This window comes from Hemitrygon akajei, chromosome 13 (genome assembly GCF_048418815.1).
Source record: "Hemitrygon akajei chromosome 13, sHemAka1.3, whole genome shotgun sequence".
Taxonomy (NCBI): domain Eukaryota; kingdom Metazoa; phylum Chordata; class Chondrichthyes; order Myliobatiformes; family Dasyatidae; genus Hemitrygon; species Hemitrygon akajei.
The window spans coordinates 13,965,719-13,980,835 of NC_133136.1; the positions used below are offsets into that span (position 1 = coordinate 13,965,719).

The window sequence follows — 15,117 nt, forward strand, 5'->3', positions numbered from 1 at the left end:
TGTGGAGGATCAGAGGGATCTTGGGGTCCAAGTCCATAGGACGCTCAAAGCAGCTGGGCAGGTTGACTCTGTGGTTAAGAAGGCATACGGTGTATTGGCTTTCATCAATCGTGGAACTGAATTTAGGAGCCGAGAGGTAATGTTGCAGCTATATAGGACCCTGGTCAGACCCCACTTGGAATACTGTGCTCAGTTCTGGTCACCTCACTACAGGAAGGATGTGGAAACCATAGAAAGGGTGCAGAGGAGGTTTACAAGGATGTTGCCTGGATTGGGGAGCATGCCTTATGAGAATAGGTTGAGCGAACTCGGCCTTTTCTCCTTGGAGCGACGGAGGATGAGAGGTAAACTGATAGAGGTGTACAAGATGATGAGAGGCATTGATCATATGGTTAGTCCGAGGCTTTTTCCCAGGGCTGAAGTGGATGCCACAAGAGGACACAGGTTTAAGGTGCTGGGGAGTAGGTACAGACGAGATGTCAGGGGTAAGTTTTTTACTCAGAGAGTGGTGAGTGCATGGAATGGGCTGCCAACAACGGTGGTGGAGGCGGATATAATAGGGTCTTTTAAGAGACTTTTGGATAGGTACATGGAGCTTAGAAAAATAGAGGGCTATAGGTAGGCCTAGTAATTTCTAAGGTAGAGACGTGTTCGAGAGCTGAGTTCACTCAACCTATTCTCATAAGGGCCTGTATTGTGCTGTAGGTTTTCTATGTTTTTATGTTTTTCTATGTTGCTACTGATTTATTTATTTATTTGCACACTTTGTCTTCTTTTCAAAGTTCAAAGTCCAAAGTAAAATTTATTATCAGTGTACATACACGTCACCACATACAACTCTGAGATTCTTTTTCTGTGGGCATACTTAGCAAATCTATAGAACAGTAATTGTAAACAGGATCAATGAACAACAAACTGTGGATAAATAAATAGCAATAAATAACAAGCATGAAACAACAAGATAGAAAAATCCTTAAATGTGTGTGTTTATCCTCTTTTCTTCAAGAGCTTGAACCTAGGGGTATGAGTCTTGAAGCACTTGTACCTTCTACCCGATGGCAGCATGAGAAGGGAGCATGGCCTGGGTGGTGAGGATCTTTGATAATGGATGCTGCTTTCTGCGGCAACATTTCATGTAGATGTGCTCAATGATTGGGAGGGTTTTACCCATGATCTACTGAGCCGAATCCATTACCTTTTGCAGGATTTTCCATCAGGGGCATTGGAGTTCCCATACCAGACCGTAATGTAGCCTGTCAGCACACTTTCTGTTGGGTCTGTGCAACTACATATCAATTACAATAAAACACACATGCGGGGGGATAGCTTTAACTGGTGCATTCACATTGCAGCAAAAGAAAGAGAGAGAGAACATTGCACATGTGTAGACAACATTGTATGCACAGAAAATTGATCAAAACATAGTGCTAAGGGAGGACGGGTCATTGCTCTAAAAGAAATAGATCCACACATTACACTTCCTCCCCCTTTAGATTAATGCAACATAAAACTGTATATGTACAGAACATTCATTTTTCCTTTCATAAACCCATATTTCAAACAAACATGCTTTCACAGTAACAGTCCATAACTAACTTCACAGTTCTAAAGATTCAGTCTTTTGGGTGGTGCCTTGTTTCTTTCAGGGTGGTGCCACTGGACCTGTGGAGTGGCATCAGATTTGGCAGGTGTCTTGTCTAAGACAATGTCCTCAGTTTCCGGTGTTATGTTGCTGTCAGTGACATCATCATCACCGTGAGGAAAGTCTGGCGACTGTAGACTCAAGTGTGCTCTTTGATTGAGTATCCAGTATCTGGTCCACATAATGTCTCCATGTCTGATCTCCAACATCCACTGTGTACATCAGTGGTCCAGTTTTTGTAGCTATTCTACCAGCTGTCTACTTGCCTTCTCGGTGCTAGGACTTCCTGTCCAAGCTCGAACCTCTTGTTGATTCACTTGGCAACTGGTTGAAATGTTTATTCTGTGCTTCCCACTGTAGATCTGGTTTCAGGAGGTCTGTGCGAGATCTCAGGTTCCTGCTCATGCAGATGTTTGATTTGTCATCACATGAACAGAGTTCTGATACACTAAAAAGGAAGTTGTCCACCTTGTGTTGTAGAGAAATGTCCTCCTTGTCCTTTGCTTTAATGGACTTCCTGAAGGTTTGGATAAACCTTTCAGCTAACCCATTCGTTGCTGAGTGCTGACTTGAAATGTCTGATGCCATTTTTCTTCGTGAGCATTTGGAATTCTTCTGACATGTTATCACTCACAATTTGCTCTGTTATGCCGTTTCTGGAGAAGATAGTCCTCAGGGCAGAGACAGTCTTAGCTAGGGTGGTTGACTTCATTGGCGTAACCTTTGGCCACTTCGAATGTGCATCCACAGCAATCAGAGACATGGAGTTCATGAATGGCCCAGCAAAGTCAATATGTACTCTTTGTCATGGTGAAGACGGTCCCTGTGGGGGCGCATTTTGAACTTCTTGCCATCCAAAACAATTTTTGGCCACGTTTTCAGTCTGTTTATCTATTCCATTCTCAAACAGCTTCTGAGTAGCAATAAGCAGCTTTGACAGTCTCTGCTTAGTGCTACCATGTGGGCTGCAATTGCCTGTTGAAGCCACACTGAGAGATTTGATTGAGTGATCTAGTTGGATTTTTCTCAAACATTCACATCCAGAAAGTACTGGCCTTCCACTTTTCAATACATAAAGCTCTAACTGCTGTGTTTGGCCTCCTTATTTCACATTTACCTTCAGTTTGCCTTTGGGAGGTGCTTTTTTGCCTATGTAGGTCTTTAACTGCTCCTGGCCTTCACCTGTGGCTTAGCTACTAGACCCGGTGGAACTGTTTCTACTGACAGTTTCTGCAGACTTTTTCTTTGAACCAACATTCATTTGCATCATGGGGAGATTTGCCACATTGATAACATCTTTGGCTTTTTGCAGCATTCAGGGATATTTTGTGCCGTTCACATTCCAATCTCCTTTTCTGTAGTTCGGCGGCATCCTTTGCTGTAGTCTGTAATGATATTGCAATGGTCAATGCCCGTTCTAAGGTTAGGTTTCTTTCTGCCAGTAGCCTCGTTTGATTGCTTTGACTATGCAAGCCACACACAAGCCTGTCACTTAATGCATCAGAAAGTTCACCTCTAAAGTCACAGTACAGTCGGCCCTCCTTATCCGCGGGTTCCGCACGCGCGGATTCAACCAACCGCGGATTGGGAAAACCCGGAAGCTCTCTATCCAGCACTTGTTGTTTGAGCATGTACAGACTTTTTTTTCTTGTCATTATTCCCTAAACAATACAGTATAACAACTATTTACATAGTATTTATTAGGTATTATAAGTAATCTAGAGATGATTTAAGGTATACGGGAGGATGTGCAGACCTGCAATACATTCAGAAATGGTTTCATTCATTGACTTGTTCCTTTTGTAAAATCTAAATCTCTCAGCTATTACCAGCAGTTTAGGGATCAAGTGATTTTGTAAAATTTTAACAATTTAATTGAACATCTTGCTTGCTGGCTTTTCAGTCATTACTAAGTTGCTGAAGAGGTGGTACATCGTTGCATCCATTAAGCTAAGAAGTGTGGATACTTTCTTTTGCTCCTCCACATTGCTTGTGTTACAGTACAGTTCAACCCTCTCGATATACGACTCCCTGTCTTCATTAGCGCTATCAAATTCATCAACTTCCCAACTCTCTTGACTGAAGCCATCAGCATGTTATTTTCACTTTAAATTCCATGTGTCTTTCACTGTTACTCACGGGTCCTTTGACTTTCTCGTGCTGTTTAACTCTCGCTGTTCTGTTCTGTAAATGCCAGTGCAGTTTGTGATGTTTTCTGACATTCAGGTTTGTACTCGTCACCGATTTGCTGTGTCTGTGCACAACTACATATCAATTAAATAAAAGCATGCCCATGGGAGATGGCTTTAACTGGTGTATTCATGTTGCAGTGAGAGAGAGGGAGGGAGATGGGGAGAGAAACAATGCACAGATCAATACATAGTGCTGGGGGAGGAATCCATACATCCATAAATAGATCCATACATCACACTTTCCATCATGCATCTATAGAAGTTTGCCAAGGTTTTGGATGACGTGCTGAATCCCTGCAGACTCCTGAGGAAGTAGAGGTGCTGTAATGCTTTCTTCGCAATTATATTTATTTGATAAGTCCAGGCAGGTTTTCTGAGAGTGACACCCAGGAATTTGAAGTTACTGAACCTCTCCACCTCTGATCCTCCGATGGGGACTGGCTCATGGACCTCTGGTATCCTTCTCCTGAAGTCTACAATCAGCTCCTTCATCTTATTGACATTAAGTGAGAGGTTGTTGTTATTACACCACTCAGCCAAGTTTTCGGTCTCCCTCCTGTATGCTGATTCATCACCACCGTTGATATAGCCACAGCAGTGGTGTCATCAGCAAACTTGTATTTTGTGTTGGAGCTGTCCTTAGCCACACCGTCATAGTAGAACAGGGGCTAAGTACACATCCTTGTGGTGAACCTGCACATGTGCTCTTTTGCAGATTGCTAGCTTGTCAGTCTTTGTTTATGTATAGTTTTCATAAATTCTATTGTACTTTATTTTCCTGTAAATGCCTGCAAGAAAATAAATCTCAGAGTTGAATATGGCGACATATCTGTACTTTGATAATGTGTTTACTTTGATTTGACTGACTTTAAATTGTCATTTGTAATACAGTATTTATAAATAATTGGGGTCCCTCTTCCACCCACCTGAGATATTTATCAGAAGCTCTGCATACGCAGGCCTTTTAGCATTGTCGATTATCTGTCCCATCTGTCCAACAATTTCTGACCCCCTGCTATCAGGCAGGAGGTACCGTAGCATTAGGGCAAGGACTGTTGGGACGGGAAACTGCTTCTTCCCTTAGGCCAAGAGAATATTGAACTCCCTGTCACCACCCGGTCTCATCGTTGTTGAAGAGCCAGAAATGACTTGTGTTGTAAATGTACCTTATTATTTGTTAATTTATTTATGATAATGTTGCCTTATGTGTGGTCTGTGAGTTGGATGTACTATGTTGTCCACCTTGGCCCAGAGGAATATTGTTCTTGGCAGAGTAAGGTCACAATTTCAAAGTTAATGTCTCAAATAAAGAAAGAATTATTTTTGTCACTATCTAACTGAAATATATAAGAAAATACCTCAGTTACAAGTCTAGCTAAAGCAACTCACCTTTTAAGCCACTGAAGTTTATAAAACCAGATATAGTTGCTGGTTTCCATTCAGGATAGAGAACATCATAGGTCATTTTCCAAGTCTAGACTCTGATCACTGATTAATAAGTAACTATACACCAGCACACAACCTGTACAATATTCTACCTATGCATTACAATGTTTTCCATGGTTACCACACTCCACTGCTTTCTTTAGAGCACCCATATGTAAATTAATGTCCATGAACTGCTGAAAGAAATTATTCACTTAAGCATAGAATTCACAAAGTAAAGTAGGAGGGTTTGTAAAACCTTTGTTTGCTCAATACTTTATAGAACAGAAGAAACCTGCCCCAAGAACTTCTATTTTTGAAACCTTTATTTGTTGCCAGCTGCTGTTTGTGGACAATGAGTTGGTTAGTAGAATCCTTGATCAGGGGAAGTATACCCAGCCAAAGACTTTTATCATTAAAGTGAAATAGTTTGTTGTTAACATGCCTGGTATGGAAACACCATTGCCCAAGAATGGAAAAGCCTACAAAGGGTGGTGGATATAGCCCAGTCCATCACAGGAAAAGCCCTCTCCACCATGGAGCACATATCCAAAGAGCACTGCCAGAAGAAAGCAGCATCCATCATCAAGTCCCTCCCACCATCCTGGCCATGTCCTCTTCTCTCTGCTGCCATTGGGAAGGAGGTCCCAAAGCCTCAGAACCCACACCTCCAGGTCGAGGAACAGTTATTACCCTTCAAACATCAGACTCCAGAACCAGCAGGGATGGATAGCTTCATTCACATTAACTCTGAATTGATTCCACAACCTATGGACATCACTTTCAAGGACTCTATAATTGTTTTCTCAGTGAAGTTCTATCTCTATTTTTCTCTCTCTCTTTCTATCTCAATTTCACTCTCTCTCTCCCTTTCTATCTATCTCTCTATCTCTTTGTCTCTCTATATCTCTATTTCCTTTTGTACATTGGTTGTTTGTCAGTCTTTGTGTTTAGCTAGATTTTCATTGATTCTGTTGTATTTTATTGTTCTACTGTGAATGCCAGTAAGAAAATGAATCTCAGGTTAGTATATGTACTTTGATATTAAATTTACTTTGAACTTTGAGCATTTAAATGGTTTATCCAAGTCTAAATTTATGACTTTCATTTCTTTTAGATAATCCAGTGCAATGGCTGTTGTCTGTTCCAAACAATGTCCTCTATATATTTTCACTTGGTGGCCCTTTTTATTTGTCAGTGGATACCTTTTTCCTAATTAGGTGAGTTACAGGAAAGCTGTGCATTGTTTTAGTAACCACTTGGTCAATGTTATTATCACAAGTCAGCCAACATAATGTTTAGTGAACTAATCTGCAAGGAAATCATGCCAATGCTGTGCACTCAAGAAGCACATTGCAGAGTTTACGTACTGATACACACAAGACACAGAGCTCACATACGCTGTGCATAGTTAATTTAAGGGCTTCACAGACGGTGTCTGGAACTTTATGTACATATTGTTACAGAATAAGAAATATGAAATGACTAAAAGCCCTTAAATGGCAACAGACTTAGAGCAGCGTTTATTGTTCTCTTACATGAGAAAATCTGCAGATGCTGTAAAGCGACACACACCAAGATGCTGGAGGAACTCAGCACATCAGGCAGCATCTATGGAAAATTGTAAACAATAGATGTTTTGTCCCAAGACTAGAGCACAGAACGGTACAACACAATGATGCTGTGTTGACCTATATAAACCTACTCTGTGATAAATCTAACTTTCCCCTCCTATACAGCCCATAGCTGTCTATTTTCTTACATCCATGTGACTATCTAAGTGTCTCTTTAATGTCCTAAATGTATCTGCCTCCACCACTGTCCTTGGCAGTGTGTTTCAGGCACCTGCTACTCTCTGTGTAAAAAAAAATCTCCCCTAAGCTTTCCTTCACTCAATTTAAATGGATGTCCTCTGGTATTGGCCATTGCTGCCCTGGGGAAAATATATTGGCCTATATACTATACCCAGTATTGAGGCTCAAGATCATCCCATCAGACACTTCCATTAGATATATGAGCAGAATTAGGCCATTTGGCCCATTGAGTCTGCTCTACCATTTCATCATGGCTGATGCATTTCCCTCTCAGCCTTAATCTCCTGCCTTTTCCCTGTATCCCTTCATGCCCTGACTAATAAAGAATCTATCAAACTCTGCCTCAAAAAGACTCAATGAACGGGCCTCCAAGGCTGCCTGTGGCAATGAATTGCACAGATTCACCAACCTCTGGCTAAAGAAATTCCTCCTCAACTCTGTTCTAAATGGATGTCCCTCTATTCTGAGGCTGTGTCCTCTGGTCCTAGACTCCCCCATCTTAGGAAACATACTCTTCACATCCACTCCATCTAGGCCTTTCAACATTTGATAGGTTTCAATGAGATGCCTCCCTCATTCCAGGGAGTACAAGCCCAGAGCCATCTCGGTCCTCATATGATAAGCCTTGAAATCCTACAATCATTCTCATGAACCTCCTCTGAACTCTCTCCAAAGTCAGCACATCCTTTCTTAGATAATGAGTCTAGTATGAAATAACTTTTCTATCACTTTGTTAGTCGAACAAGAATCATTCTGTGTGATGTTTTGTCAAAGTTGTGTAAGTATTGGTACTTGTTTCTACCAATAGACTCACACTACTGTATTTGTATATGGACTCATTTTGAAACTTACTTTTGTTACTGTCCAAAAAAAAACTTCCACCTGTCTAACATACAAATTGAAAGTTCTTGTACATGGTCTTAACTACCAAAGTTTTCAGTAACTGGACTTAACAATTCGGCAGATTCTGGAAATCCAGAGCAACACACACAAAATGCTGGAAGGTCTTAGCAGGTCAGGCAGCATCTATGGAAATGAATAAACAGTTGATGTTTCCAGCCAAGACATTTCTTCAAGACTGGAAAGGAAAGGGGAAGATGCCAGAATAAAAAGGTGGGAGGAGGAGAAGGGAGATAACTGGAAAGTGATTGGTGAAACCAGGTTGGTAGGAAAGGCAAATGGCTGGAGAAGAAAGAATCTGATAGGTCTCAGCCTGAAACACTGACTGCTTATTCATTTCCATAGACTACATTAGCTACTTCAACAGTTGCCAGCCTTGACTTTTTGGTCACATCAGGCATTCTTGTAGTTATCTTTCCTTCAAGTTTATCCATATCTTGTACTTTCTCTAATTAGTCATAAGCTCCTCAGGTTCACTCTTTCGTCAATTTTGATGGTGATGATTCTTCACCATCTTTATTGCCAGTGTACCTAGTAGGTTCTTGGCATTTAACAAAGCCCACTGCAGAGGGTCCATACAGAAATGTCATGATGTGTGCTGGCAATGTTGGAACCCTGAGCGGAGGAAAGACAGATTCCAATGCAGAGATGGCAAACGGAGTTTATTCATAAGAATTCCAAATGAATGTTGGTGACTCGGCCAAGCGACACTGCAAGACATATCATTCTCAAAACTAGGATCCTGTGATTAGCACTAATCAGGCGTCCGCTTAAATAATACAAGTAACATGGAATCCCTGAGCTTATCAAAAAGAATTAACAAGTTTGAGCAGAGAGCATCTGAAGACGGCATTACAGAGAGCTTGGGAAAAACTCAAGGAAATCTAAATAATTAACAAATCTCATTGAACAACAATTAACCAATTCAGGAGCTCTAAAAGCCTCTGAGCCCAACGCTCTCCATCGTCTCACACAGGCCCGAAGAGCTCATTACGCAAATGATGTGAAGCGCATGGTGATCCAATAGTGTCTGTGTTGCTTATTTAAGATTTCTTTAAGATTTATTTAAGACATTGAAGGGACAATAACGAAATTTAAATTGAATAAGTATCAGAAAAAATTTATAAGAATTGCTTTGGCAGTAGCCAAAGAAGTTATTGCAGTTACTTGGAAATCTGATTTAAATTTAACTATGGATCATTGGAATAATGAAATACATAGTTGTATTTCACTTGAAAAAATTACGTATAATCTAAGAAATGAATATGATATATTTTTGAAAATTTGGTTCCCATACTTACAAAAGATAGGATTAGATACATAGGTCCTTTGAAGATAAAATTATAGTAATTGGGGAAAGTGAAAATAAATATCAAAATTATTTTAAACTCCATGGAGCATGTGGGGATCCTCCGATATCCAGGCAATCTTTTTTTTCTTTCTTTAGATAAAGGTTAAAGGGGGGAGGGTTAAGGGGAGGGGGGAGGGTTAATATCATTTTTCTTACTATTTTATCACCACATTTATTCTTTGTAATCTCTAAACTTTAATAAATAAATAATATTTTTAAAAAAAGATTTCTACACAGATTACTACCGGAACTGTTTTATGCACGATTGAACTCAACGAGGATGAGAGCAGAGGGTGAGCCTGTGTTCAGTGCCGCCTGCCTCTCCCTTTAGCTTGCTACTGCCAGAGGAAGGTGCCAGATTTTTGGATCTTGTGCAAAGTTTGATCAGCACAGTTTGTGGATTGAGCTCGTTTTTAGAGGACTCTACGTTTCATGTTATATATGTTTCTAGTTGCGAGTTGCTCCTTTTGTTATTGCTATTTTGTCTGGGGTGGACTGGCTCAATGAATGCCACAGCACTAAACTGGCAATTCCTAGACTGTTTCAAGATCTACGTGATCTGATGTTTAAAATTCTAAGTGTTATTTGCTTGTGTTGTCCATTTGCACGATTTGCTCTTTTTTTTTGAGTGTTTGGTGTTTGATGCTTTCTTTGAACAGGTTCCATGGGGTTTCTCTATTTTGTGACTGTTTGCAAGAAAACAAAACTTAAGGTTATATACTGTATGCATACCTTGATAATAAATGTACTTTGAACTTTTGAACCTCTTTGCACATGACAGACAGAAGAGTTAAATTAATGGTGGAGTACGTTTATATAGGTCGGCAGAAGGTCGTGGGCCAAAGAGACAGCACTGTAATGTACTTTCCTTTGTTCCATTAGAAGAGCTCAAATTACATGTCATGGCATAACCTTCAAAAGAACAGCAACATGGAAACAGGGATTACTGTTAACAACCAATATTGTATTTAGAACATTGAACACTAAATCACAGTACAAGCCCTTCAGACCACCATGTTGTGCCAACATTTTAACCTACTCTAAGGTTTAACCAGTAACTGGTTCCTTAAGGTAGTTATAGCTGGGAGGGGTAGTGGAGATAAACTCCCACTAAATGCTCCCAATGGACTGAGTCTCAAATAGCCTCTGACAACCAAGTCTAGCTCCTGGCCTTTATGTGTGGCTTAGCTAGTAAGCCAGGTGGAACCATTTCTTCAACAGGAGAAGGGGCAAAGGTGGGTTTGATGGCACCTTAAAGCCAGTTGCTTCAGGGTGATGGTGTTCACCAGCTCACTTGGGAGAAGGAAATCTCTGATCTCAAACCTCTGCTGCTTTGTGTCTATATCCAGTCATGGTGAAGGCTTTGGGAGTAAACCCAGAGGAAAAATTTGGAGCTCGAGGCCCTAGGTAGTCCTATGTTGAGTTCAACCTGACTGGCAACTCCTGTAACATCATTGGTGTGAAACTGCAGTGGTCTCTGCCATTCCTTTGGCAACAGCAGGCAACAGCTTGCTCTCCATATCATACTGCCTTGGCTTGCATATTATGTGGAAAGCTGAAATACAACATCCATGGTCGGCCCCAGCCAAAGGAGAGCCTCATGATCCTACCTTTCCCTCCTACATAGCCTTCCATTTTTCTATCCTCCATGTGCCTTTCTAAGAGTATCTAAGAGAATGCACCTAATGTATCTGCTTCTACCAGCACCCCCATATAAAGAATTTACCTCTGATATTCCCCTATTCTGTCTCCCAAACAGCTTAAAATTAACAAATAAACTCTCCTCTAGAAGCTGCCTAACCTGCCGAGTACCTCCAGCATTCTGTGTGAGTTGGTCAACATTTCCAACATATCTTGTGTCCAATGTTATGTTGTAGCTGCATTCTGTTTTGAAATTTGAAACTTATGGCTGGTGCCTGACATTTATGGTGACATTGTGTAGCAGTGAGTTAATCTTCCTGATGGTTACTCAGACTGGGCTTAGCTATGGAGAGAAAATTTATCTCTTGTTTGAGGATTATAAACTGACTACATACCATGGCTAAGTATTCCAAACCTGGATAAGGAGCAGAACTAGGCCAAGGAATATACTCTTTTTTTGCTCTATACCACAGTAAATGGAAAGACTCTCTTTGGTATGACAGTAATTGTTCAATTACTGAATTCAATTGATGATTGGCTTTGTAAAATTTCAGTTCAAATTTCAAAGTAAATTTATTATCAAGGTACATATATGTCACCATATATAACCCTGAGATTCATTTTCTTGTGGGCATACTCAGGAAATCTATAGAATAATAACCGTAACAGAATCTATAAAAAAAAACACCCAATTCAGGTGCTCAACCAGAGTGCAAATACAAAAAGAAAGAAATAATAATAATAAATAAATAAACAATAAGTATTGAGAACATGAGATGAAGAGTCCTTGAAAGTGAGTCCATTGGCTATCGGAACATTTCAATGATGGGGCGAGTGAAGTTGAGTAAAGTTATCCTGTCTGGTTCAAGAGCCTGATGGTTGAGGGGTAATAACTGTTCCTGAACCTGGTGGTGTAGGTCCCGAGGCTCCTGTACCTTCTTCCTAATAGCAGCAGTGAGAAGAGAGTATGACCTGATCAGTGGGGGTCCCTGATGATGGACGCTGCTTTCCTGTAGCAGCGCTCCATGTAGACGTGCTTAATGTTGGTGAGGACTTTCCCTTGATGGATAATAAAGAACAAATGAGACAATAAAGATCTGTTGGTAAGGGAAGAGTGTGGGGGTGAGTGAGTGGAAATCAGTTGTGGATTGTGGTAAGCAGTTGGTGGGGGTGGGGTTAGGGTTAGGGTCTCCCAGGAGGGATAACTCTGGGTGATTGTCTTCCAGGTAATGTCAAGTATGTTGGTCATTGGCCCCTTAGGTATTACTAAGTTTTAAGTATTGCAGTATCTTGGCGAGGCCTGTTTTGGAGTATAGTATGCAGTTCTGGTCACCTACCGACAGAAAAGGTATCAATGAGATTGATAGAGTGCAGAGAAAATTTAAAAGGAAGTTGCCAGGACGTGTGGACCTGAGTTATAGAGAAAGGATGAATAGGTTAGGAACTTATTCCCTGGAGCACAGGAGAATGAAGGGAGATTTGATAGAGGGATACAAAATTATGAGGAATATTGAAAGGGTTAACGTAAGTAGGCTTTCTCCTTGAGGTTGGATGAGACTAGAACTAGAGGTCATAAGTTAAGGGTGAAAAGTAAAATATTTAAGGGGGGCCTTCTTTATTCGGGGGGGGGGGTGGTGGTGTGAGTGTGGAATGAGTTGCCAGTGGAAGTTGTGGATGCGGGTTTGATTTCTCCTTGGAGTGGCGGAGGATCAGAGGTAACTTGGCAGAGGTGTATAAGCTGATAAGAGGCATTGATTGTGTGAATACTCAGAGGCTTTTTCCCAGGGCTGAAATGGATAGCAAGGGAGGGCACAGTTTTAAGGTGCTTGGAAGAAGGTACAGAGGAGATGTCAGGGGTATGTTTTTTATGCAGAGAGTGGTGAGTGCGTGGAATGCGCTGCCGGCGACAGTGGTGGAGGCGGATGTGATAGGGTCTTTTAAGAGACTCCTGGACAGGTACATGGAGCTTAGAAAAATAGAAGACTAGGGGTAACCCTGGGTAATTTCTAAAGTAAGTATATGTTTGGCACAGCATTGTGGGCCAAAGGGCCTGTGTGGTGCTGTAGGTTTTCTATGTTTCTATGTTTAAGAAAAGTTTGGATAAGTACATGGATGGGAGGAGAATGGATGGCTATGGTCCAGGTACGGGTCAATGGGACTAGGTAAAATAATTGCTTGGCATGGACGAGATGAGCTGAAGAGCTTATTTCTGTGCTTTAGTGCCATAATAGTCCAATAGTCTATCTGTGTTACCCCACCCTTGAGGATTTCACCTTCACTACCTGACAAACCTCCTTTTGTCCAGCACACCAGCCACTTTCTCTTGCAGAAGGCTGAGGCTAAAGTAAGTTCAAGCTGGTTAAGATGCTCTCCCTCAGTGATTTTCCCCTCCAACACAGGCTTCTTTCCTGGTTCCTGCAACTCGTATGCTTAGCCTTATCCAGGAGATGTGGTGGCCGTAAAACAAAGGACAGATATTTGAAGTCCACCATGTGGTGTAGTTAATTTTTAAGTAATGTTTGAGTAACCTTGCATAGATATTGGTTGATTGAACATTGCTGTTTGTTTAAGTAATTTATTCCAGGTTGTATGTATAAATACGTGAATTGCAGTGCTCCCACGTGATATGTGTGTGCCTTATTTAAAGTAAGCACAAAGTTAGAAACACATTTCAGAATCACATATCTTCCTTTGATTTAGTTTACTATTTTGAAGTCACAAAAATAACGCACCACATCTACTGGATAAGGCTAAGCAGAATGAATTAAATCCACCACCTCTACTGGTTAAATAAAAACCTGTATAATTTAAATAATAAGCAGTTGCTTTATTTGTAACTGTTTTGTGTTTAAGAGTAAGCAAAGCTTTGCATTAAATTAATCACTAAATCACTGAAAACAGTTAAATTCAATTTTAACAATTGATTGGATTGCTACACGGTTTCGATTTGATATACAGTGAGTGGTGGGTACATGGAATGCACTGCCGGGGCGGTGATAGGTGCAGATGCATTATAGGCACATGGAAATCAGAAAAATGGAAGCTTATGTAGGAGGGAATGGTTAATTGATCTTAGAGTAGGTTAAAAGTCTGGCACAGCATAATGGGGCTGAACTCTGTTGTAGTGTTCTTTGCTCTGTGATTTAATAAAACAGAGAATAAGATTTATTAAGACCATACACTAATAGTAATTAATATTGTGATTGTTCCCAGTGGCTTACTGAGTGCCAGGACGCTTCTAAACATGCATCATCAACTTGACCAAGCGCTGGCCTTCAAGATCGTAAAGGATTATGTGATGAAGAGGTTACAGAGGTAAGCTTTAAAGACAACACCACTGGAGCTGGCAGCAGCCTTCATTACAAAGAGTTAACTCACGCAGCAGCTTGTGACATCCACACCTGCACGTTAAATTGTGCAACTCACCCATAATGCTGGAGGAACTCAACAGGTCAGGCAGCATCTATGGAGAGGAAAAAAGATTTGCTGTTTCAGGCCAAGACCCTTCATCAAGAGTCCAGCCTGACCTGAGTTCCTCCAGCAGTTTGCATTCAATTTCTTTATCATTCTGCCATAAACCTTTTAAAATTAGTTTACTTTGTGAGATACTTCACACGAGATCTGCATAGATAATATTGGCTGAAATCAGTTCATCAAGAAGGGTCTCAGCACAAAATGTCGACTGTACATTTCTCTTCATAGATGCTGCCTAACTTGCTGAGTTCCTCCAGCATTTTGCGTCTGTTGCTCTGGATTTCCAGCATCTGCAGAACCTCTTGTGTTTATAAACTGTGCAGCTCTGCAAGTTGGAGTCAGACATAACTCATTTCAGAACAGGAATTGCTGTTGCTGTGCTGACCGTCAGAACTGTCACTAAAATGGCTGCAATAGCATCAGCGTGAGATAGTTTTCTCTGGGTGCAGTCTCAAAATCAGTCAAATACAAAGAAAAAGGCTGGTATATCAAGAGTAAATGGGCTTTTATCAACATCATAAACAGGAGAAAATATGCAGATGCTGGAAATCCAAAGGAACACACAGCCCTGATGAAGGGTCTCGGCCCAAAACACCAACTGTTGACTCTTTTCCATAGATGCTGCCTGGCCTGTTGAGTTCCTCCACCATTTTCTGTGTGGCATCATTAGGCCTCAAT

At 41.0% G+C, this 15,117-nt stretch overlaps 1 protein-coding gene across 4 annotated transcripts in view; it reads left to right on the plus strand.

Moving 5' to 3' along the window:
• oacyl (O-acyltransferase like) overlaps positions 1 to 15,117 on the plus strand; it is a 70,030-nt gene that overhangs the window by 15,526 nt on the left and 39,387 nt on the right. For all 4 annotated transcript variants that reach the window (XR_012101215.1, XM_073064178.1, XM_073064179.1 and 1 more), the window contains 2 exons: positions 6,377 to 6,479; positions 14,179 to 14,280. Coding sequence is in view for 3 of the 4 variants with exons in the window: in XM_073064178.1 (XP_072920279.1) it covers positions 6,377 to 6,479; positions 14,179 to 14,280 (205 nt within the window). In the remaining variant the exon portion in view is untranslated. The remainder of the gene's footprint in view (positions 1 to 6,376; positions 6,480 to 14,178; positions 14,281 to 15,117) is intronic.